Consider the following 24,408-nt stretch of genomic DNA (forward strand, 5'->3'; position numbering starts at 1 on the left):
AAAATCTGAACAAAGAGAAGTATGAATAAAAAGCATGATAGGAAAGGGAATTCCTGATGATTCTGAATTACTTTACTTAGCTGATTACATAAACATTTGTGATACTAAATGTGTGAACACACAGTGGAAAGATGGGTTCCCTGTGCTTTACCTTTGATGTCACAGGTATATTATACTGACAGAGGAAATGCAAAACTCGAAAACTGGGTCCATACTCTAGAGGAGAGTTTCCTAATCATGCACCTAATTTACCTGTGAAGTGTGGTATTTCTAAAGCCATCTTCCAGCTTAAAGCCAGTCAATTACTTCAGTCTACTACTTGCCCTCTTCATCTGTCTTAATCCTCAGCCTCATCATGCCCAATCTACTCTTATCCCTCTACCTTCTGAGATTTCTGTGTTCAGATCCTAACTGCACTTCAACTTTTCTAATACAACTCATTCAATCTTTCTCAAACAATCCTAATTCCATTCTCAACACTTCAACCAATCTCAGCCCACCCCAGGCCCTACAAAGTTCATCTCCTACTCCTTGACTTCCACTACAGAGCACACTTCCAGTATTTTCTCTCCAAGTTCATTCCCCTGGACTCTGCAAAATCTCTAGATTTTCTTGTAACTTGTTCAATCAGTCACAATCTTCTCTCGTTACCTCAGCTGTTCTCTTCATTTGATCTCAATCATATTTTATCCAAATCAAACCTTTCCTTCTTTCCCCTGACTCAGATTCTGCTTTTCTTCTATAGGCCCCACTCTCAATCACATCTCTCTCTTCCATTCCTCCCTGTCATCAGGTCACAACCCACAAATCCTTTCTTACAAGCAGCGGGTTCTGGAGAGAGATGTTCACTGGCAAAACAGGGCAATTTGTTCTCAGTAGTAATACCTAGACAGCTCTGTTGGAAAGCAACTTGTAGCAGAAATGGAGAAAGTCATGCCTCTTTTCCACATCCCTTAACTGCAGCACATGGCATTGCCATAGCACACCTGCTAAGCACAAAACCTTTAGAGATTTTTATCAGTAAGGCCAGTTTCTGCTGAGTTTACTTCAGATTAACAAAGAAGTGGAAAAAATACCCAACTTGTAGCTTGGCCAAGGTAAAGATGAAAAGGATATCAAGAGACAAAAGTACAGTTAGCTGCCTGTGAAAGAATACCTGTACAGTTCTCTTGGGTTTAAACACAAAGCACTCATTCATACATAGTGCATCAAACAGCAATGAAACTCACTTAGAAGTTTTCAAAAGTCAGCAAAAGAGGGTGAGATTGTGGGACTTTTAGATTACAACCTGATAAATGTTTGAAAGCCATGTTATTCTAGTGATCATTAATAACGATCACTATTTTAACCACTGAAATTGCACACCATTACCAGAATAATGACTACCTCTCATAGATGGTTTTTAAAGTCAGGTGATCTGGAACACCTTCAGTCTCTTCAAGATGCAGGATGAGCCATGATGTTCTATATGGCCACTGCTCTGTGAGATTGATCCAACTTGCTAGTCTGTCCCAATTGAATGTGATTTGATTGGCTCTCAATAAACGACCTAAAAGAACAAGAAAGAACAAAAGAAAACACAGAGGATTTTTTCACCCTTTTGAAAGATACCTTTTTTCCCCTCTAAGTAACAGCTGTTACTTTGTTATTATCTGATTTGTGAACTTCTTGCTATTATATTTTTAGCTCAGTAAATTCAAAATCATTGCAAGATGCATCTAAAAATCTAATTTAACAGTCTAATAAAAATCCTTCCAAATACTGGTCAAAATACGAGACTCTCCAAAACTGTCAACTTCAGCCCCAGTTTAAACACTAATTACTATCATCCTGCTACTGATGAATCTTAACTTACTTCAACCAAATTCAATAAAGAATTTCACACAGCATTAATTCCTCCATCTAAACACAGAATTTCATCCTAATACTTTGACAGATTTTCTAAGCACTGGTCTATGAAATGTGGTCAAAACAAGTTAAGCATACAACTGCCAACTTCAATAGCTAATAGAGTAAAATTCAAAGCTATAAAAAAAGACTGGTTTAGAGATACTAAGGTAAGGTATAAATTACAAAGGTTATTTTAAAAACCAGAAAAAGTTAATACTACAACTTAGGCATCTGAAGTTCCAGCAAATTTTCTGTCTTTTATTAATATCTGTAATTACATGCAACCTACAGCCTGACGGCTCTGCTCATAAAGCTGTTTATGAAACCATCATGTCTAACCACAGATTATACTACACTAAAAGTGTTCTTGCAAGGTCTTTTTTTAGTTTAATTTTACAACTAACATTTTGTGATTTTGTTATGCTTTCATAACTGCACTGTAATTTGCCAAAACAAGACAGGTTACATGCTACAAATTGCAGTACCAACTAAGAGACAGAACACTTATTTAAAACATTAGCCCAGAATTTGAGAGGCTAAATCTGTTGCAGATTTATTCTCTTAACTATACACAGTGGTAAAAGTAACTCAGTTTCTCTGCTTTGGGTAGCTGTAGGGCTACCCAGTGCCTTCTAGTGTCTGTAATAGAAAAGACACTAAATAATCACTCCCCATTCACTTACTGCATGAAACATGTTTTTATTAAACCTCCACAAGCCCTCTTCCAGTTATTTCCAGTTTTTAAAGTTCATAGATACCAATGTCTTGACTGTATTTTATTGAAGAAAAACAGGTGACAAAATGCTTTCATCAGCCTCACACAAATCATTTAGGGAAAAAGAAGTGCAAATACTCATAGCAAAAATAAGCAGGATATATACTTGGTTTTCCACTCACAGCTTACATTTTCACATGTCATCACTACAATCTCTGCTCACACCACAGTATTATCAAATTGAAAAACATAATTTTCTTATACCACTTCAAAATAAAAAAATGTAAAATTTCCTAAAAATGCAAACTAGAATAGTTTGTCTCCCAACTGAAGTCAATGAAACAACAAATATTACGTATCTTTCAAATTCCATGTAGAATGGTCAATAATGTTTTCTTACATTCTGAAAGAGTTTGCTTCAGAAGGACTTTCAAAAGCAAAACATGGACTGACTAGTTCAATTTAGTTTACACACTTAAAAGTCTGAGTGTAACTACAAGCAGCCAAAACACAATCCTGTTTACTGCACACCAGCATGTCCCGCTTACCAGTCACTGAAACAATATTTAGCAACCTCCTCATGGTCTGAGGGCTGATATCACTGAACCAATCCTCTGTAACCAACAGCTTGGTCAAATCAAATGACATTTGGCGGGTAATGGTCCTCTGCATCTGGCGCCTTCGATAAGTATCCTGATAATGAAACAAAAACCCAAGGAATACTGATTAGTATCAAAAGCTTTTATGTATTTCAAATACTTCAGTTTTACTTGACAATCAAGTTAGAGCCTTTGTGAGTAAGTCTGTGAAGCTGACAGGTAATATCAAACATACAAGAATTTAATTCTGATTTACCTGTGTAAAAGCTGAACATTATTTCCATGGAAGCCAAGAAGCGGTAAGAGTTACACATTTTACTTCTACATCAATTCTGAGAGGGCAAAATAGAGTGACAAAGCAAAGTATTTTCTAAAAAGATTACTGCTTTCAGCATTTCTATCATTGCTTCCTACTGTCTCTCTAGTGAGTTAATATGATCGATTTATTAACTACATGTAAAAATTCAAGTGGCCATCAAGGTCCTCCACTACAAAACTCCCAAAGTCTCTACCAATGGCAGCTCAAAAACTTCAGCATCCTCAGTTTCTGTTGCTTTTCACAACTTTCTAGATACCTTTAATTCAACCAGTTTGTGATTTTATGTAAATATGAAAGAACAGAAAGCAGGAAAAGAACATGGTAGATATTGCAGTACAAGTCTCGTACTTATTATTGCTTTGATTAACTCAGTTACTGTCTCTTGTTGCAACATCCAGCAACAACTGATGTCAGGCTTACACAAAAAAAATCCAAAATATACACACAGACCATAGCTTCTTCCAGATCTGCTGTATCATTTCAGCATTCACAGAGAGCTGTATTCAATTTTTTGTGGAAATGAATACTTTGGTGAGCAAGCAAACTTTTTCCTCTTTGATAGAGCATCAGTCTACTGCTGTAAGAATGGACTTTTCTTACATGGATCATTTATAAAAAATTAATAAGAATGGTTTGATAAGTCTTCCAAGTTGATATTATTGAAAATGTCAAAGAAAAAAAAGCAGAAAAGAAAAAAAGGTTTTACCAGTATCTCTATTTAGACTAAAAATCCTTCTCACCCGCCTGTTGAGAGCAGTTTTGCTACCAAGCTTGGTCATGTCTCCAAGACTGTTCTGAGAAACTCTCCTGTCAACCTCTTCATGCAATCCTGTGGAAAGAAAAACAAAGGTAGGCATCTTCTCTAGTCATATACATTTGACTGACCTTTAAAAATAATACTAATGATCTGTCAATTATTTAAAAAATTTCTTCCAAAACACAGATTTTGGATCATTGGTTTTGTAACGCTCATATCACCCTCCTGCAGAACCTTACCTGCATTATCTGCATAAGGAATATCCCCGTTGGTTGTTGAAGCTACCATCAGTTTTTTTGCATTACTAAGCCCTCGGCTGTTCAGAAAAACAGGCAAGTGGACAATATTTCGCATGTAATCATGGCCATTTATGTTTGAATCCCGTAGAACACTGTTGAGATTCTGGTTAATTGCCTTTATAATAATGTGTGGGTCACTTGCAAAAATCGCAATGAATGGGCCTTTTGAAAACAATACTCGCACCTGTAAGGAAACAGAGAGTAAACCTTGTTAGTAACAACTAACTGTAGCTGCAGATCACTTGAGCATTTGGCTCAACAGCTTACATTCATTCTGTTCAGGAATAAACCTGAGAAGCCAAGAGATGAATGGACATGTCAGCTTCTTTTATATGAGATATCTAACATTAGGAACTTATCCACAGCTAGAAATAAGCACACTCAACAATTCAACAGCAGAATTTACAGTGGAAATCATCACCAAGGATGTATCATGCAGTAATGTTCCAGTTCCCCACTGGAACATTACTAAATACTTAAATGCTAAATATTTAGCATTTAAGTATTTTTCATCTAATGTACTTCAATGGTAAAAATATGAAAAACACTCCAAACATTTTAAGCTTGTTTCAACAGAATAATTATTTTCCATAGTTTATATCTGATGGTTTCAAACCTTCTCAAAAGTACTAACATACAATTTAATTTTCAACTTTTAACCCATTATAGTCACGCCAATGTACACAAATATTAATTAACACAACATTGACATTTTTTTCTACAGAAAACACACAATAACTATATGTATCTGAACTCATCTGTGGACGAGAACATACAAAATCCAGAGGTTATCTTTATACAATGATCCAACTCACAGTATCAAGCATCTGTAAAACCTTGTCCTGTTCACAAGCATCGAGTCCATCTATAATTACAACAAGCCTTGTCTGATTCTGAGTGAAGCTGTCAATGGTTTTTGCCATTTTGGCCATCAGTTCCACTTCACATTTCAAAACCTAAAAAAATAAAAAAAAAAAAGAAGGAAAAGACATGTCTATAATATTTAAAACTGATAAAAAATACATATATTTCCTTTTGCAGATTGCTATTTGTCCCAAAAATACTTCAGTAAGATTACAAGAATAAATTTACAAATACTTAAAGTGAAAAGTCCTAAAATGTCACTTCCAACCTATTAATTTCCTATTTGAACAAAAATGAACAGCAGAAACATATAATCCGCTTTGATATAACAAACTCTCCTTATTTAAAATCCATTACAATGTTATTTAAGAAAATAATAATTATGCAGTTAAGCATTATTTCAGAAGTAAATAAAAGAGCATTTGTAGCTTCAGCTAGTCCTCAAACATTACTCTGCATAAAATGTACAGCAAAATTTTCTATCTGCCTTCCAGCCAAGCACATTATGCTATTACTCTAATACTCAGTCATTGCTATTCAAGATATGCAGTCTGAAGATTTGTTAAGCTTTTCAACATTGTTACACATATAACAACCAACCATAACATAGAAACAAAGGAGGAATTTGCCTTTCCTAACTTCAGCAGCTAACCAGTAGACATTAAAATCTTACCTCTTAACCAGTAGATTCACTAGAATGTGCACAATAAGATGACATAAAACATGAGATTAACAACTCTCCTGAAATATCTTCTTCTCTCATTTGATGGCAAAGGGTGAACCTAACTCCTAAAGGCTAGTTATGTCAGATAAATACCACTCAACAAACTGTCAAGAAACACAGTACCAAGACACAATCAGGCCTCCAGTCTGCAAAAACATGGCACTAGGCATGCTGGCATCAAATGGGATTCACCTTTCTCAAAAGGCAAAGAGAGCCTTTGACCAGGAGCCAGCAGGGTTAACTGACATAGCTTTAAACAAGAGGGAGTGGGATAAATCAGGCTTGCCCACAACAAACCGTGGTATGACACACCAAGGTTAAAGGGATGCAGGGCTAGTGAGGGCCCTCATCTGAGATGAGCTGGCCACACTGAAGCATACTTGGAAGTCTTATGGAGATCAGCCAGGAACTCCTGAGGTAACAGAATCTAACAGGGAAACACCACTAAAATACTTCAAAGGAATTAAAGGGTGCTCCTCTAAGAAGGTGACACAGCTGACAGCCCGGCTGAGGTGCCTCCACCTTATTGCACACAGACTGGGCAACTGAGAGGAGGAGCTGGAAGCCACTGTGCTGCCAGAAAGCTGTGACTTAGCTGCCATTCCAGAAACTTGGTGGATGAATCCCATGACTAGAGTGCAACTATTGATGGCTGCAGGCTGTTCAAATGGGACAGGAGAGGAAGGAGGGGAGTAGAGGCTGACCTCTACATCAAGAGATGGAGAGATCACAAAAAGATGCCTCTGAGAAGCAGCCACAAACTGGTGGAGTCAGTGCATAAAAATTTGTGAGGACCAGACCAATTAATGACACCTTGCAGTTTGTGTCTGTAACAGGCCTGATCAAGGGGGGCCTATTGACAAAGGCTTTGTGTGCCAGCTACAGGAGGCATCATGCTTGTGGACTTGCATTGTCCTGGGGAACTTAGATGACCCAAACATCTGAAAATGTAGCCCCATGAGCTGTCAGCAATCCAAGAGATTGGTGGAATTCAGCTAGGTAATAGACAAGCCCTCTAGCAGAAGGGGAACAACACGAGACCTGATGGTCACTAATGTAAGGGAGCTAATTGGGGACGTCAAGCTTGGAGCTGCATCCTGGGCTGCAGTCATCACACACTGCTGGAGTTTCCATATCCTGAGGGATATGGGTCAGGTAATGAGTAAAATCAGCACACTGCATTTTAGGAAAGCAAACTTTTGGCTCTTCAAAGAGCTAGTCAACAGACCCCCTGGAAAACTGACTACAAGGACAACACAGCTGGCAGATCTTTTAAGGATGCTTTCCATGGAACACAAAAGCCTGTAATCTCCAGGTACAAGAAAACTGGCAAGGTAGACTAAAAGCTGGCTGCACTGAGTAGAGACCTGCTACTCAGTCAAACCAAAGGCCAAGACATAAATGCACAGGCAGTGGAAGCAAGCACAGGTATGCTAGGAAGAGTACAAGGACACAGTCTGGTTGTGAGGGGATGTGGTAAGGAAGGCCAAGGCACAGCTGGAGCTGAACTTGTCAAGAAGTGCAAAAAAAAATAACAAAGGGTCAATGGCTCAGTGTCCCAATGGACACCAGCGACAAGTGCTTTCCCCCAGAGATCCACACTGGGACCAGTGTTATTTAATATCAGCATCAATGACATGAATGAAGGGATCAAGTGCGTTCTCAGCAAGTTTGTGGATGACAGCAAGATAAGTGGTGCAGTTGACATACCTGAGGGACAGGATGCCATCCAGAGGGACGTGGACAAGCTCAAGAAGGGGGTTCATGATGTTCAACAAGGCCAAGAGCAAGGCCCTGCACCTGTATCCCTGGTATCATTCCAGGCTGCGGGATGAACAGTTGTAGAGGAGCTCTGCCAAGACTTGGGGGAAGCTGTGGGTGAGAGGCTAGACATGGCCCAGCTAGGTGCCCTTGCAGCCCAGAAAGCCAAAACGTGTTCTGGGCTGCAACCAAAGCAGTGTGGGCAGCAGGTGTGGTGTAGGCGAGACTGGAGGTAGCACAGTCGGGACAGATAGAGACGAGAGATCTCTGAAGCCAAGTCGTGGAACTTGCGGTTTATTGCAAAGGGCGTGGGTACAGGGCCCTGCTGGGAGCTGCCAGCTGCAGCTCGGAGCAGGCCCGTGAGAAAAGATGAGAGGGTAATAACGTAAAAAGGCAAGAGCTAAGAGCATAGAAAAGTAAGAGCGCAAGAGTAAAAGCAAGAGAACAAGAGCAAAAGCAAGAGCATAAGAGAGCGAAGTTCCCGTTACAATACAATATATCATCTTCTGTGTTGAATATTCTGATTCTCACTAACCAATCTAGTACAGCATACAAATCCTATAGCATTTACATACAGCCTATAAGAGTCACTACATTACCATATTGTGCTACATTTTAAACCCAAAAAACTACTCTTCAGACCCCTTCTGCCAAGCTGGCAGGGTCTGCTCTGACCCTTGGACCTGCCTGCTTGCAGAGGGTATTGTTTCATCAAAAGGGGATTACCTTCAGCCGGCCACACCATTGTTTTCCCGTTGTTCAGTAACTAAGGGATGTCAAAGCTTGCTTTCATTTCAATCTCACTTATAGTTTCTATATTCTCAAAATCTTTTGCCAGGCAATCATATTTGTAAGGCTTTCTTGTTTCATCTTCCCCAACAGTGTGGGAGGGATTCTGTCCCTCTGCTCCACTCTACTGAGACCCTACCTGCAGTCCTGCATCCAGCTCTGTACTCCTCAGCACAGGAATGACACCAATGTATTGGGACAAGTCCAGAGGAGGCCACAAAGATGATTAAAGGGATGGAGCACCTCTGCTGTCTTGAAAGGCTGAGAGAATTGGAATTATTCAGCCTGAAGAAGACGAGATTCTGGGGAGATGTTTACTGTGGCTTTCTATAACCTAAGAGGCCTGTAAGTAGTATGAGGACAATCTTTTCGGCAGGCCTTTTGCAAGAGGACAAGGGAGATTGGTTTTAAAAACAGAAGGACAGTCAATTTAGGTTAGATACAAGAAAGAAGTTTGTTTAAAATGAGGTGGTAAAACACTAATACAGATTGCCCAGAGAAGTTGTGGATGCCCATCCTTTGAAATATTCAAGGTCAGGTTGCACTGGCTGACCTTTAAAAGGTCCCTTTCAAGTCAAACTATTCTATAATTGTATGAAAAATATTTGTACAACAGATTTTTATACATTGGCTGTAATCTACAAAGTTAAAAATCACGATGCTACATTTTACTTTCAAAGAGGAGCATATAGCATATCTGATGACAGCCTGACAGTACACTTATCAGTTTATAGATACAAGACAGCAAAACAATAGTATTTCCTACCATTTTTCATTAAATGGTTTGTTATGTTCTTTCAGTGTTTTGTAATGTTCTCTCAGTGCTACAATCCCTTTCTTAGCAAAGAGGTCTTGCAGACTGACAAAGTCAGGCTTGTTTTTACACCTTTAGAATATTCTCAAAGTTATTCTTTCTCATTTTATGATCTAAAGTAAGCTTTTACAAAATAATGGTAATTGAGAATTGTTTTCCAAGTACTTTCTTCCCAGCAAAAATAAAATTAGAAAACTGAAAACCCAAATTTAAAAGTCATGATTAAGCAGGTAGATCTCATATACTAAGCACAATTGCCACTGGCACAGAAGTGTTCCATTCAGTAAAAACTCATCAAGTCTCATTCTCCTGTTGTGACACTTAGCCTGATTAAGTTAATGGTGCCCCAGTTTAATAATGCTCCATGTTTGGGGGTTGGTTTCATTCCTTTTAAGGGCCAATTCATACAAACACTCACCTTCATGAAGCCCTCGCTTTTCAGCTTGTGAAGCTTGGAGGCAGCACTGTGAAGACGTTTTCTCTGAGAATTCAAAACCGAGTCCATCACCTGCCACCATGTGCGGCAATTCAAGAAAAAGGCCAAGCCAACAATACAGGTCACGGTTATGAGAATAACGTTCACTGTCATGTTGGCTGACTCCACATTAAAAATTGCCAACAGGGCGATCGCAGAAACAACGCAAGACAAGATGAACAGGAAAATCACAAAGGATGGGAGGCAGCAAGTTTTCTTCCATTTCTTTTTACCTAGGAAACAGGTATTGCTGTTAGAATTAATGTACAATGTAATGACAGGTGAGTGAAAAATCTATTAACTTGCATATTTTTCATAAAACACTAACTGGCACAAAAGCTTACTGCAGTGTTACCACCTAGTCACAAACCTGTGGAGAAAAAAATCTATTACTTGCCAAAATTCTTGGAAATTAAGAAGCAGAGATATTCCTTTAATCTTCAGTTTATTTCCATCATTTCGAGAAATCCACACCGGATAGAAATGACAATTTTGCATCAGTGCTATCACCCCTTTCGTGGCATCTCTTTGTAAAGTGTATTTATGTAAATAAATTGTAGGACAACAGTACAGGAACTACTCAGTTTTAAACTGGAACCTGGTACTTAAATAATCTAATAGTAATGGTACCATGCAGCCTGAGGCCATCCTTTCTTGCATGCTAAAACACACACAAATGGGAAAACTGCAGCAAATATGCTTTGGACAGCTCACAAGGGCCCCAGAGGAGAGTACAGAGCTCCTGACTTCAAGTGGACTGATAAGAAAGAAGCAAATATTGCAGTTGGAGCTTGGCACAGCTAAATCAGTGACCTAAGAAATAGCATTTTCCAAAGCAGCAGTCTCCGCCTTTAGGACCTGTACAGATCCAGTGGTACATCTAGAAGATTACAATCTTCTGGACACATTTGTTGATAACAAAGAACATAATAGCAATGATCTGAAGCAAAATTATGACAGCTAAACATCAGTATTTGAACTGCAGGGGGAAAACCAAATTTTTACTTTGCTAAGTAGAAAGAATACTCAAGGTTTATATGTGGCCCATATTATTCTCTATACCAAGGCATGAGCTACAAAGGTTTTTCACATTGCTGACATAAATGACTCACAGGATTGTGCTGTAGGACAAAGCAAGCGAAATGCATAATGACAGAAGTGAGAGGCAAGAAACGAAGGGGAACAGCTCAGATATAATTAGATTCAGTTCTAGATTTAGGTAGAAATGTAAGCATCCTCTTACTAGAAAGAGACAGAACTGGATTAGAGACACACTTAAATATCATGAACAATGTCATGACAATTGAAAGAGGCATGTCTGCAAGTTTACAGGCATAACAAAAATTAAGATACAGAAGGCTAAAAATAAGCCTCTATGGAATTTCTATGAACATCTAGTGGTAATAAAACTATGACCCTAGACCTGTAAACAACTCAAGAAAAGGAGAGCGTGTGCAAAATCATCAAATAGATAAAATAAATTTTAAAAAATCAATTAGATATTTAGACAGAGCACAGGAAGGCAACAGAGCAAAGAATACAACTGAATGTTAAGATTACAAATGAAAGGGAAAAGATGATTACAGCAAATAATCACAAGAAGCCAGCACTACACTGCCATTCCCAAGACACCTTCAGGAGAAATTACAGCATCATGAAAGCTGTTTCACTGAGATTAAGAAGAGGAACTGCAGAACCTAACATGGAAGAAAAGGCTGAAAAAATCCACACATCTCTTTCATAAAGAACACTTGGTGAATTTCAAAAAGAACAATGAGGAGTAAGTTGTGTTCAGCACACAGCTGAACATAGCAAACATAGTGTGTTTTTTCCAGCCTCTGCAGGACAGAAGAGTCCAAACATTTCACTTGGTGAGAGGTAACAGATTCCTCAATTTGTGGACAAAAAGAAATGAGAAGTAACTGACACATACTAAACTTAAAAGTACAAATAAATCCTCAATTAATTGCAAGTTAAGCTCTAGTACTCCTTCTTCACAATATCATCCCCTACTCTGTGAATTTCTTTTTCTAGAAACCTACAGATGAAACAGAATGAAAAAGCTGGTAGAATCAAGAAGTACATTTCATCCCACCTTACTAGTACTAATCACAGCAATTTATAGGATTGGACCAACATGTTCTACACATTTATTATTTACAAGAATAAACAGTGGTCACTCATAAAAGCTCTAAATCAAAATCTAATAAACTAAACAAACCTCTCATAGCAATACACAAAAACATACATTTCCCTTTATCTGACTCAGACACATTGACTTAATTGCTATGGAAATGTGCCGCATCTATAAGGATGTAATATAAATATACATTTCCACTGACATTTCTGAAAACTGTACTTCACAGGAGATATTCCTTTATTATATTAATAAAATCAAGATTAGCTAATAAAACGGGGCATTTTTTCTCTTCCAAACAAAGAGTTCCCCCTTCTCTATGAATTTCTGCATGGCTACAACAATTTCTAAAAAGAGCTTATAATGCAAAAAACAGAAGCCCTGGTAACAGTGCACTGAAATGGAATAATTGGAAATGTCACTCAGGTAAAAAAAAAAAAAAAAAACAAAAAAACCTTGTGTGTCTTCTGTCTTGAAAACTCGAAATAGCCTTGTTGCTAGGAAACCAAATTCCCTTTCACATGCATCAGAGAGGGTAGCAATCATCTCAGCCAGTGAAGTCTCTCCACCTACACTGGACAGTCTATTGTAGTCTGTAAACAAAAATCTGAAAGAGAAAAGCATTTATTTTGTATACTTCAGAAAAATTTAAATATTTTCTGGCAACTAAAACAAAAGTTTTGCTGCTTCTCTGTAGTTACAAAGTTTTTTTAAGTGGTACAAAATGTAAAACACTTAAATTTTTTTAAAATCTACATGGAATTTAACTACTTCCCCACTTATCAACGTCTTCTTTGCCCCACTCCCTATTCTAAAACTTGATTTCTTTAAAAGATAAAATTTGTCACATCACTTAGAGTACCTCAGACGACAGTAAAAACATGAAAATATATTTATGATGCCAAACCATAATATTGAAAAATATTTTCAAAATGGAAAATATTTTCAAATATTTGTAGAGGATTAGAAAAAATACAGGAACACAAGATGACATAAAAGCACCATGAGGATAAAATAGAAGTCTTTAAGCAATAGAAGTAAATTAAATTTTCAAACACACAGCATAAATTTTCTTATTTTCAGGTAAAATAGAAGGTTTGAACAGTCTGATGATCTACTTACAGGGAAGAAAAAAACCCCCAAACCTTAACAAAAGTAATCAGTGGAACAAGCACTAAACATAGATAACACACAACATACATAAATTCCTATTTTATGAATTTTCCTTAGTACAACAGCCAAAACCCCTAATTCTAAAAAGCACTTCCATCAACTTTGGCAGATAGTAATGTTCTCAAGAAAAACTTTCTTCACACTGAAAAGTTGATGATCTTCTAGAGCTACTGTTTTTCTAACAGGAATCTCAATAAATTTTCCTATGAGGCTAAATGTGCACATTAAACACACAGTTTGAGAAGTATCAGAGTGAGCTTGACTGATTTATTCAAGAGTAAATAAATGAAATAACTAACCTGACAGGTAAAGCTTTAGTGGTTTGCTCTGGTAGTTCTGGTGGGTTCACAAACATGAGTTTGAGAAGCAGCTCTAAATATCCAACATGTCTTGCCAACCTTGTACTTAACACCCAGGCCCAGTTCCATCTCTCCCCTTCTCTCCGGCCACCAAAGTAAATTACAGCTAAAATATTAAAAAGATGTTACAGTTTTAATTTAGTCATCACTGACAGCTGAAAAAATCATGAAGTTTGAACAGATAAAGTATGGAGTTCTGTAAAAAAAGTAATGAACTTTTAGCAGTTAGGCTAAAAATGAGAATGGTAAGAATAACACAATGAAATTAATAAACAAATCCTTCTTTGTTCTCAAGAATGCCCTCTCACAAATTACCTGCAAAACAAAAGGTCCAAAGGGTTCTTATTGTCTACAAAACCATTTAGTATTTTTTCTGAATGGCAAAGCATATCTACAAAGCAATATTTAATCCCAAAAACAGATAAAAACATTCATGAATTCCATACAAGACTTACTAAAGAAAATGTAGAGAACAGCTAATAAGCTGAGTGACACTGCTATTCCAAGCTTTGCATCCACAGTGAAAGCAAGCAATAAACCCAAACCTCCACACAGCAAGAGTGTGAGGAATACAACAAGCCAGGAGAACTGAAACAGAGGTTCAATCTGCTGTCCTGCAAAAGTCTTCATTTCATCTAAAACAAAAACACAAAGACCAGTTAACATAGGAAGTCACTAAAGAACAGATCATTTTTGAAAAGAACTTTTTCAGCAGCCTGTATAAGTAATCTCAATTATTGATCCAAAAAAAAAACCAATGATGCTTGAATTCTTCTTCAAACATCAGTACAAAACCTTAAGTTTTCACCCATGCAATGAATGAAAATATTTAAATACACAACATTCAGATTCCTTGCTGCAGATTTTCTACTTCTGAAAGCATATTAAAAGTCATGCAATCCTCCTGCAAAAGCATAAAACATATTTTATGACTCTGAGAAAAATAAACCCACCATATCTATCAAAAAACCCCACCCAAGCCCCAAAATCTCAATCACTGAAAGATGGACTGTACTCCTCAAATAGTCAGATATAAGAGTACAATGTGAAAGCTGTAGTATTATTTCTGTTTGTGGATTCTTATTTTCTGAAACAGGAATTCCTGAAGGAACTTATTTTGGTTCTACTGAATAAGAAATAATAGATACACAATCCAGAATAAAAACAGGAATGAGGAACAGGAAGAAAACACTGAGAAAGTGCTTTAGAAATGTAAGAGCTCATCAGCAACAAATATCACAGTCAATATGCTTTTTTGTGCTTTTTGTTTGCTGACATGGAACAGGAGGTGAAAAAAATGAATGCAGAAATCCCATTTTGGCTGACAGAGAAATCACAGAAAGTAAGAAACACCAAGATTGGTGGAATGATTTTGAATTATACTGAAACATCTCAGAAAAACAGCCTTTATAAGAAAATGCTAAAACTAAATAAGATGCCTATTTCCATCAGGAATAATATTGATTCATTTCATATGCTGCATTTGCCTTCCTCTGTCATTTCAGAAAGTTCAAAAAACTCAAATTAAGAAACAGGAAAGGGGAAGAAAACTAGATGCAAGGAACATACACTACAGAGAATAAAATATTAATAGCCTGATAATTATTCTTAAGCATTAAAAAGAAAAAGATATATAGGATGCACAGTAAATAAATACTGCAGCAGAAGATGTCTGAACCTGATCTGACAAACAAACAGGCCCAGCAAGGCATATTTTGGCAGTCAGAATTTTTGCAGTACCTTAAGGGTAGATTCACCGCTGTAGGAAACTCACAGGAAAATAGACAAAAGCACTTAAAGACTGACTTGACATTATATAAATGAACAAAGCAATCTATGGATGAACTGATCATAGTAAAATTTAAATCCTTTCTTCATAGAAACAGAGACCAGATAGAACATTACATGGACCAACAACCCTCACAAAAACTACTAACTCCCATGTGATGCTTTTCATAGATAGATTGTAAGTACTGAAAAGACTAAATCAAGCTTTTACCTTCCAGTTTCTTAAGCAGGAAAGATTTTCCACTTCCCCACTGTGCATACAAGCCTACACAGATGGGTGGCTGCATGGTTGGTTCACTCAGAATATCAGCCAAAGCACTGCTGTACAGATCATAGCCCAGCATGTCACCATCAGATTCGGTGGGAGACAAGTGTCCTGCAACACAAACACTGTGCTACACAACTTTGCTCTAAGAAAGCTCTCCAGTAGAACAATTTTCATACATAAAGTCATGACACGTTCACCCATATTTGTATATATACTCCTGCCCTATAACAGCTCTTGTTCTTTGTACATTCCTGTTCAAAGCAGGATTGCTCAAAGCAATTTTAAACTATCCACACAAATGATACATAATTATCACAACTATTAAAGCCTACTACAAGATTCAAGACCCCAAACCACAGGAAGTCAAAGAAAGTAATTCCCACACAAGCAAGATCCAAATAAAAACAAAGCGATCAACAGAAGTCACATAGTATCTAACACCTAAAGTCAAAATAAAAGGTTATTTTACCTCTGTCAGGCTTTTAGAGTGATGGGTTTTTTCCCAATTGATTATTTTTAAGCCTTCCTGTTAGGTGCAACATTAAAACATTAAAAAAATCTGTAGTCACCTTTCAATACATACTTGAATAAACTGGATTGTCAATATATGAGTGATTTAAAAAAAAAAAAAAACTTATACTTACTGGCACCAAATATCTGTGTTAAAATACTCTTCTGGTGGCTACAGTCAATATTGTAAGGGGTTTCCCCTGTCTTGTTGGGTCGATAAAGCAATCGACCATCTTTTGGATTTCTTAGGAGTAATTCAGCAAGTTTACGGCTTCTTCCACGAATAGCAATGTGAAGTGGAGTATCTCCTTTCTGCAATTAAGTGAAAAGCTTGTAATATCTAACAGGAATTCCTACGACTACAGACAGACTATATGTTCAACACTGTTTTAGAAGAATTATTTCCTTGAAATAAATCTTAGGGCACTTTCAAAACCATCAGTGCCTTACAGAAAGCATTTTTCCCCTTGAAAAAGCATTACAAATGTTTCAGAGAAGACATGTGAAAAAGCAGTTCTTAGAATGCTAAACCTCAGACACTGCCTTCTTTTTTAAATGTTTATAAATATCTTAAAGTTCATGAAAACTGCAGTCTCTGTGTAGAAACAAATGTCTACAGGCAAACTCAGGGACTTGTTTGGAACAAGAGATAGTGCTTGTTAGAATTGTTTCAATGTCTGCTCAGACTTCCCCAAAAACTTCCCAGTTTTTGGGGGAAACTTTCTTATTGCATCAAGTCAATACAATTACTTACTCACCCTAAATAAGAGATTTAAAAAGCACCAAATAAATGTTCCTGTATTTAAGAGGTTTGCAGTCAAAGCACGTAATGCATAACAAGACAGCAATAACCAGCTGTATTTGTCCTTGGCATTCTTTAGTTTAATGTCTATTAATCAAAAACTAACATTAGTGAAAAATGACAACCATTCTCTATGCTCTTCTTCAAGTATACTAAGAATTAGCTGTTTTATCTATGAAAGTTTTATTCCTTGCATGGATTTTCTTTTCAAGTAATTAAGAGCACCCTAATACAAAACAAACCAAAACCTAACAATATACTAATGGTGGAAACAAATTTACACTTAAGTGTTCCTTTCTATTTAATTATTAAACATATGGGAGACTAAGCATTTAAGTCTTACTGTCTATTTAATTATTAACCATATGAGAAGCTCTCCTTCTGTATTAGCCTCAACAGCTCTCTCCAAAATCCTGCTGCAAAACTAAAATGATTAAATATACTAAAGTAAACAAACAAATATTCTTTACCTTGTCTACAGCAGAGACCTTAGCTCCTTTATCCAGAAGAAGCTCTACTATTTCAATATTTCTCATCTTGGTTGCCTTTATAAGTGGTGTCTCTCCATCCTAAAATGGAAAAGTAGGACTAATATAAAGATCTCCATACAGCCAAAACCAAGAAAAAGAAATAGTGATTGGGTAACAAATTAAAACTAAAAAATTTAAGATAATTAAAAATAAATGTGCTACTGTGCAAGCAACAACACCTTAGCACCTATTTCTGTAAAAAAGCATCCCAGACCCAGTACTAGATTAATAAGAATCAAAGATCAAAATACATTTCTGTCAATAACAGTGTCAAATAGAGAAAGACAAAATTCAGATGTAATATAAGATATCTGAAAATACTTCAACGCTGTGGCAACTAGTTCTCTTATTTTTTTCCTTACTGCTGCACATGCCTGAATTCATGCCTAGTAATATCAGAAACCTCTTTCCTCAGTTTCCAGTAGTACTTGCTCTTTACTTCTTATTGCTGGTCATGTCAATGATGCTGAGGTAAAGAATCCACATGCTCCCTGCTATCTCTGTTTGCTATTTAACAGCAAATCATATTTATCAACAGAGGGAATATTACTACTGCTGAGAAGACTTATTTCATGAAAAAAATAATTAACAGTGTTCAAGGTACCAACACTTCACAAAAACTGAATTTGGTAGGATCTTTACACAAGAGCTGAGAAAAGAACATATTAAAGAAAGCAATTCAATTAAAATTCTGTTACCTTGGTACATGTCTCAGTATCAGGGTTGCATTGCAAGATATCCCTCACCATTGTAGCATTTCCTTTCTCAACTGCCCAATATAAAGCAGTTTTATTATCCTAAAAAAAAAAAATAGTATTAAACACTAACAGTACTTTCATTGGATTTAGCTGGATTAATTTCAAAAAAAGTATTTAAAGTACAACCACTATATATTGAAAACTGCATATCATACAGCAAGTTTTAGCACAGCTGAAGGCAAAGGGAAAGGTCAACAAATCTAGTTGGCATAACAGAAGAATTTAGAGGGGAGGATGCAAATTTGGCTAGGGAATATAAATCTATTTTGAAAACCTTTGTGAAATATATTAAGAGCTTTAACAATCCAAGCAGATTTAACCTGTCTTGGAAAAGTTTCTGAAACTACATGTAAGTATTCAGTTCTAACCTAAATATACAAATTACCTAATGAAATAAACCAACATTTTTTCAGAGGTCATGGAAGCTGGGAAGCTGTAAAAGTAGATGGACAAGACAGGCAACACAAAGTACCAGAACACTGATCAACCAGACATTTCATCAGTACACCTGGGGGAAGGTTCATAGCCACAAATCTGCTTCTGTCGTCTTCTTTTCCTCCCAGTGATGTGTGGATGTGTGCTACCCAGAAAGCTTTCATATATGGGAAGACTTTCACAATCTTTCTGTAGCCTAGTGACTGCACCATGACTCTTTCTGTTTGATGCATATTTGTGTAGAGACATTTAAGAATAGCCTCTGAACACACACCTGCTTCTAAGCACGAATATCAAAGTGTCCCTTGCTGCCTTCTACCTTGCCTACTTCTTTCATTTGCAGCTCTCTCTCTTCCACTCATGGGCCTCACAGCAAACTGAGTTTAAAGCCTTTCTCAACAGTTTAAGAAGCCCAGTCACTAAGATTTCTTTCTTCTCCAATCACTTGAGTTTCATTTTTGTCCTTCAGTGAGCTGGCTTCCAAGACATCAGCCTGAACTGTACATCAGCTACATAGCCAGGTGCTCCCAGCTGGGTCCTTCCCCCTCCCAGAAGGGCTGAGGAAAACACTGCCTGAGCCCTCATCTGCCCTAACACCCACTCTCAATGGCCTTTCAGTCATGTTTTATCTGCTGAAGGTACCCACCAGCTAGTGACCATATGAATGAATGAGGAAGGAAGCAAGGAACACCATTGCTGGAAGGCTGATCAAGACTCAGCTATATTTCTGAAACGTCACAAATTTGGGCAGTCAACACATCTGCCCAGAACAGGCCAGCAGGCAGGTGCTGGCTGCAGTGCTAAACAGCAGGGAAGTTGATCCCAGCAGGGAAGTAGCACTCATCTCCAATTTTGATACTGCTGGTCCTAAACTATGATGTGAAGTGAGGAGCCAAAATATTGCTCTGATGGTACTGATTCCTGCTGTGCCTCCTGTAAGGCCACAGAAGTGCTCTCTAGATCAACCACTGCAAATTGCCACTCAAGCAGCCTCATGCTGCCGGAAGTCACAAGCCTCCCTGCTACCAAAGACATTGCATCCTCCTGCTGTTTCTGTATTGCTTCAGTCACAGCAAGATGTTGAAAAGCTTCAGATTTTCAAACCCAGGTCACAGCCAGAAGCTGAGATACACGGGTTGCCAAGGTCAGGTTAGAGGAAGAGATTCAAATGCTACTTTTTCTTGAGAATAAAAACTTGTTGGCTTCTCAGAGACGCTCTGCAGCAGCAGCAGGCACTGAACCTTTACAGCTCTCAGTGACTAGTTTGTTTTGTGTACCAACTTGGCAGAACCCATGTGCCAACAAAGCAGAGTGATTTGAATAGCTTCAAGCAAAAGAAAACAAGTTGAATGTAACAAACACAAGTCCCATGCTGAATGAGAGAGCTTCCAGTAGAAGAGTAAAACTAATACCTTAATCAAAGGACAAAAAAGAAAGAAGAGGTAGGTAGAAAACACAGAAATCACTAACAGTGTTTAACAGGAAGCAACACAGAAAATTGGTGGAGACCAGAATCAACCAAGCACAGTAACAGATTTGCTCTGACAACAGATATAATCTCTGATGCATCACATTTCACGGATATTCTATTTAAAATATGACTAAAATCATTATATTAAGTATCTTTTAAAGTATGTCATTATTCTAAATCTGTTCAGTAGTGCAGATGAAGTTCAGCTTACATCTTTTGCTTTTCAACCATTATACAATTAAGTGAAAAACTGTGCTTAACAGGCCATTACAATTACATGTATCTTATATCTTAAAACCTGCACAGCAACATGATGTATCTTACTGTTTGATGCAATTTGAATTTCCTACAGAGTAGACAGTGCAAACTTTAATGCCCTGCTTTCAGGAATACAGTATAATTGTTTGGTATAAAGATTCACATCCTATTTAAGAAGTACTCTAACATTTACACTGTTGTACTTACCTGACCTCTGATATCTATATCAGCATATTTATGGAGCAGGGCCCTCACAATTTCAACGTGACCACCTCTAACAGCCCCAATCAACACTGTATCTCCACTCTAAAAAAAAATGTGAAAGAATATTGAACATGAATTAACATCATTTACCAACAAGAAATGCAACAGAGAATGAATTATAGCTTCCAAATATGCACTATGTCTATTCACATTAAGAAATCTCCACTCATTTTAAAAAAGAAAGATACAGAAAACAGAACTATCTCTGAAAAAATGGTTATTTAATAGAAAAAAATCTTGACTTTTTTTTTCAGTTGTTCAGGAAAATAAACACTCCATAAATACATATAGCTTAAACCACTATACTAAAAACATCCAGCATAAATTAATAATAAATATGAAAAAAGCCAATCAGGAAGACCAAGCACTCAGAGTAATAACCTACTTACAACCAAACAAGAATATTGTCAATCCCTTTGAGATGTTTCACAGCTGACAAAAGCTCATCAAGAATTTTAAATACATTTATCTTGTTTACATACACTATGCTATCATAAAGAAAAAAGCAAAAGGCTGATTTCATCTCAGATAAAAAAAAAGAATAAATTGGTGGGGTAAATGAAGTTGTATAAACATAAGACAAAGTTACAGTTGTGCTTAAGGCTTCTGATTTTAACACACTTAAGGACATGCCAGAATTTCAGAAATTACCTTATACTCCTGAAACTGCCTATTACTCCTTTTAGGATGAAACAGGAAAAATAAATAAAAGCATAGCAAAATCACAGGCGTGGAACTCAGAGAACTCAGCAGTAGGAAATGCCCCATCAATCAGTCATTACACACTTGGCTGAAAACCAAGAAATTTTCTTTATCAAAACCTACTCTAGCATCTGAAACTAAGAGTGTATTTTTGGAATGCAGTCAGCTGTGCTGAAAGCTGTAATTTCTCCCTCCTGAAAGCACAGAAATGCAGATCGTTGTAGAACATTGTGGCAAAAGAGTTGCTAAGAGGATTGCAATGTATTTTCTTAAACATTTCAAGTTTGCTTTGCTACGTGCCTGAGGTCAAATTTGTTGTGACACGACTGTAGCTCAGTACACTGCCACCTAAGAAATGCACTGACACTTGAAATACAGGAAAATGCATCCAAAATTATTTTAAATTTATGAGGCAAATATTATAAAGCTTTCCTCTATTCTCTGCAACCCCAAGCAATCCAATTTATGCAGTGTCAAATATGTCAAAAAACATATTACCTCTCTGAACTAAGTCACTGACCTTGACAGAGACATCTAAGTTCAGGTATCTAACCAACTACAGCTTCAAGGCTGCAGTGCTTGACCTCTCTGACACTTCAGAAACACCTCCATGCCAAGAGGGCACTGCAGACAGTCCAAAGCACCTGTGTAAGTAACCTGAACTGTCAGCAAGCAGATTCACACTGTGGGCACTGTTCATGTCACATCTCTACTGAGAAATGCACTTATGGGTCAGGTACACAGTGTTACATTTACATCTCTTAACCCAGAGCTGAAGTCTTCCTCTCATATATGCAAGTTTTCTAGCAAAAATTTTTATTGTAAAAGATAAAGGTACGTGCTGAATTCATTCTTTTTTACAGAATCTATGGTTTACAGTTTTAGCAGCACTACCCCACCCCAAACCTACAGATTAGTTCAGAATTAATCTTACATTACAGATATGTCAGATGTCCTATGTTCTCAATTCAAGCATCTCAAAGAAAAAGAGCAGTTTCAGCAATTTACCCTTTACCTTCACATAGCAACATTTAGCACTTAATGTACTTGTAAAAGAGCAATACACAAAAACACCCCTAGATGGCAGAAAAATTAGAAAGCCAGAAAAATCACATATTTACAAATCTGCATACACTGGTATTTAAACATAAATTATATATTTATAAAATTACAATTATGATGAAAATTGACTCACTCTGTCAGGAATGTTCACATAAGTTCCAGCATCAAGAAGATCCTGCACAATTTCAGTATGTCCCTCCTTTGATGCAATCATCAAAGCTGTATTTCCATCTTTATCTGTTAGGTTCACATTTGGGTTCCTTTTCAGTATTTCTTTTACTGAGTCAGTATAGCCACCCTTCACTGCTACAATAAGTGCAGTCATAGAATTCTTTAAATAAAACCAAAAGATTTTATTGTACGGTGGATATAGCAACCATCAATATATCAGCAGTTCAAATAAGAAGAGAACACTCACTGACATCACACTCTTCATCATTCAAATGCTACTTCAGTTCTGTGTTTTAAAGTGCACCAAAAACCATGCTTTTTAAAAACAAAGAAATAAACTAAGAGCAATAGTACACACTTCAAATGCAAAAAGTAAAGCTCAGATCAGTTTATTCTATCTCCTGAATTCCACATATAGGATAAAATAATTTTCTTGTCATATGGGAACGCAGTATTATCAGAGCACCCAGGTCTACCAATACTGTTCACAAAGAGGATTTTTTTAAGAACTTCAGAAATAATCATATGAATACCAAAAAAGTATTCCCAATCTTACACGTAACTTTAAGTGGACTTTGTTTTTGTTTTGACAAGCAATTTAAATGTAATCTGTTATATATAAAAACAATATGCAGCTGAAACTTCTGAAAAAATTCAATTTTTGAAAAGTTGCAGTTAACATTATTATTTTCAAAAGATGATTTGTGTTTGATTTACTTTTCAAATGGCACTGAGGAACAGGATATTTGATGTATCAGGCATGGACACTGAATGAATTCTGATAGCATTAATCTTCAGATAACAATTACCTAAATTAATTTATAGTCATTAAAATTTACACTTATACTGGTGCCTGCACTGTCAATACAACTCCCTAGTTACATCATTAAAAGGCACTAAGAAATTTCAGTAACTCACATGCAGTCAGCAAATAGCTGAAAAGCAGAACACCCTAACGCCAACATTTCATCTTGTCTCATGTATTTCTTGGTATTTGTTTTACAAAAACACCCAAATAGGACACACAGATGTACTTATCACTGGAAAATGCAGTTACTTACAGCTCCTTCTTGGTCAACATCAGCTCCCATCTGCAGCAGGTATTTCACACACTCCAAATGACCTTTCCTTGCTGCCCAAACCAGTGGGGTGGTTCCATACTGAAAAAACATTCACATCATTTTATCATATTGCTTTCTGTATTTAGTATCTCATACAATCTAGTATTAGTATTTATCCTATACTTCATTGCTTTAGTTTTTACAAAAAATATGATTTGGTCTTGTGAATCAACACAAGCATTTTAAAAGCCACTCCAATTTTTCTTTTGTAGATAGCTGTAAGAATTATTTTTCTATACAACCTAGGATAGCAAGGTTTCCAATAGCTCTGAAAATAGAAATATGTTCACAACCATCTTGAGCATACTATGCAAAAACCTCTTTCAAGCATAACAACTTACTCTAGCATGCTAATTCTAATCTCATGGGTAAACTATAACAGCAAGTGTTTTTCTAATAAAGAACTCATAGATTTCCTTTCACAAGAAATTAATCAAACATTACAGAAATTAAATGTGATACAGGTATAACTTACTTTGTCAGAGCAGTTCACTTTAGCTCCATGCTGCAGTAAGAGATGGACTATATCGGAGTGGCCACGTCCTGCTGCCCAAATGATTGGATAAACACTGTATTGCTTAGAATTAAAAACA

The 24,408-nt window shown here is 36.8% G+C and overlaps 1 protein-coding gene across 2 annotated transcripts in view; it reads right to left on the reverse strand.

Moving 5' to 3' along the window:
* Positions 1 to 24,408, reverse strand: part of KIDINS220 (kinase D interacting substrate 220) — a 76,174-nt gene that overhangs the window by 35,782 nt on the left and 15,984 nt on the right. For both annotated transcript variants that reach the window (XM_059842845.1, XM_059842844.1), the window contains exons 6-22: positions 24,291 to 24,392; positions 23,756 to 23,854; positions 22,657 to 22,854; positions 20,703 to 20,801; positions 18,272 to 18,370; positions 17,514 to 17,612; positions 16,376 to 16,553; positions 15,675 to 15,839; positions 14,131 to 14,310; positions 13,616 to 13,781; positions 12,599 to 12,750; positions 9,950 to 10,239; positions 5,395 to 5,535; positions 4,520 to 4,763; positions 4,264 to 4,352; positions 3,154 to 3,298; positions 1,387 to 1,549 (exon numbers count right to left, since the gene is read on the reverse strand). In XM_059842845.1, coding sequence (XP_059698828.1) covers positions 1,387 to 1,549; positions 3,154 to 3,298; positions 4,264 to 4,352; positions 4,520 to 4,763; positions 5,395 to 5,535; positions 9,950 to 10,239; positions 12,599 to 12,750; positions 13,616 to 13,781; positions 14,131 to 14,310; positions 15,675 to 15,839; positions 16,376 to 16,553; positions 17,514 to 17,612; positions 18,272 to 18,370; positions 20,703 to 20,801; positions 22,657 to 22,854; positions 23,756 to 23,854; positions 24,291 to 24,392 — 2,609 coding nt within the window. The remainder of the gene's footprint in view (positions 1 to 1,386; positions 1,550 to 3,153; positions 3,299 to 4,263; positions 4,353 to 4,519; positions 4,764 to 5,394; positions 5,536 to 9,949; positions 10,240 to 12,598; positions 12,751 to 13,615; positions 13,782 to 14,130; positions 14,311 to 15,674; positions 15,840 to 16,375; positions 16,554 to 17,513; positions 17,613 to 18,271; positions 18,371 to 20,702; positions 20,802 to 22,656; positions 22,855 to 23,755; positions 23,855 to 24,290; positions 24,393 to 24,408) is intronic.

The sequence above is a fragment of the Haemorhous mexicanus genome, chromosome 3 (genome assembly GCF_027477595.1).
Source record: "Haemorhous mexicanus isolate bHaeMex1 chromosome 3, bHaeMex1.pri, whole genome shotgun sequence".
Taxonomy (NCBI): Eukaryota; Metazoa; Chordata; class Aves; order Passeriformes; family Fringillidae; genus Haemorhous; species Haemorhous mexicanus.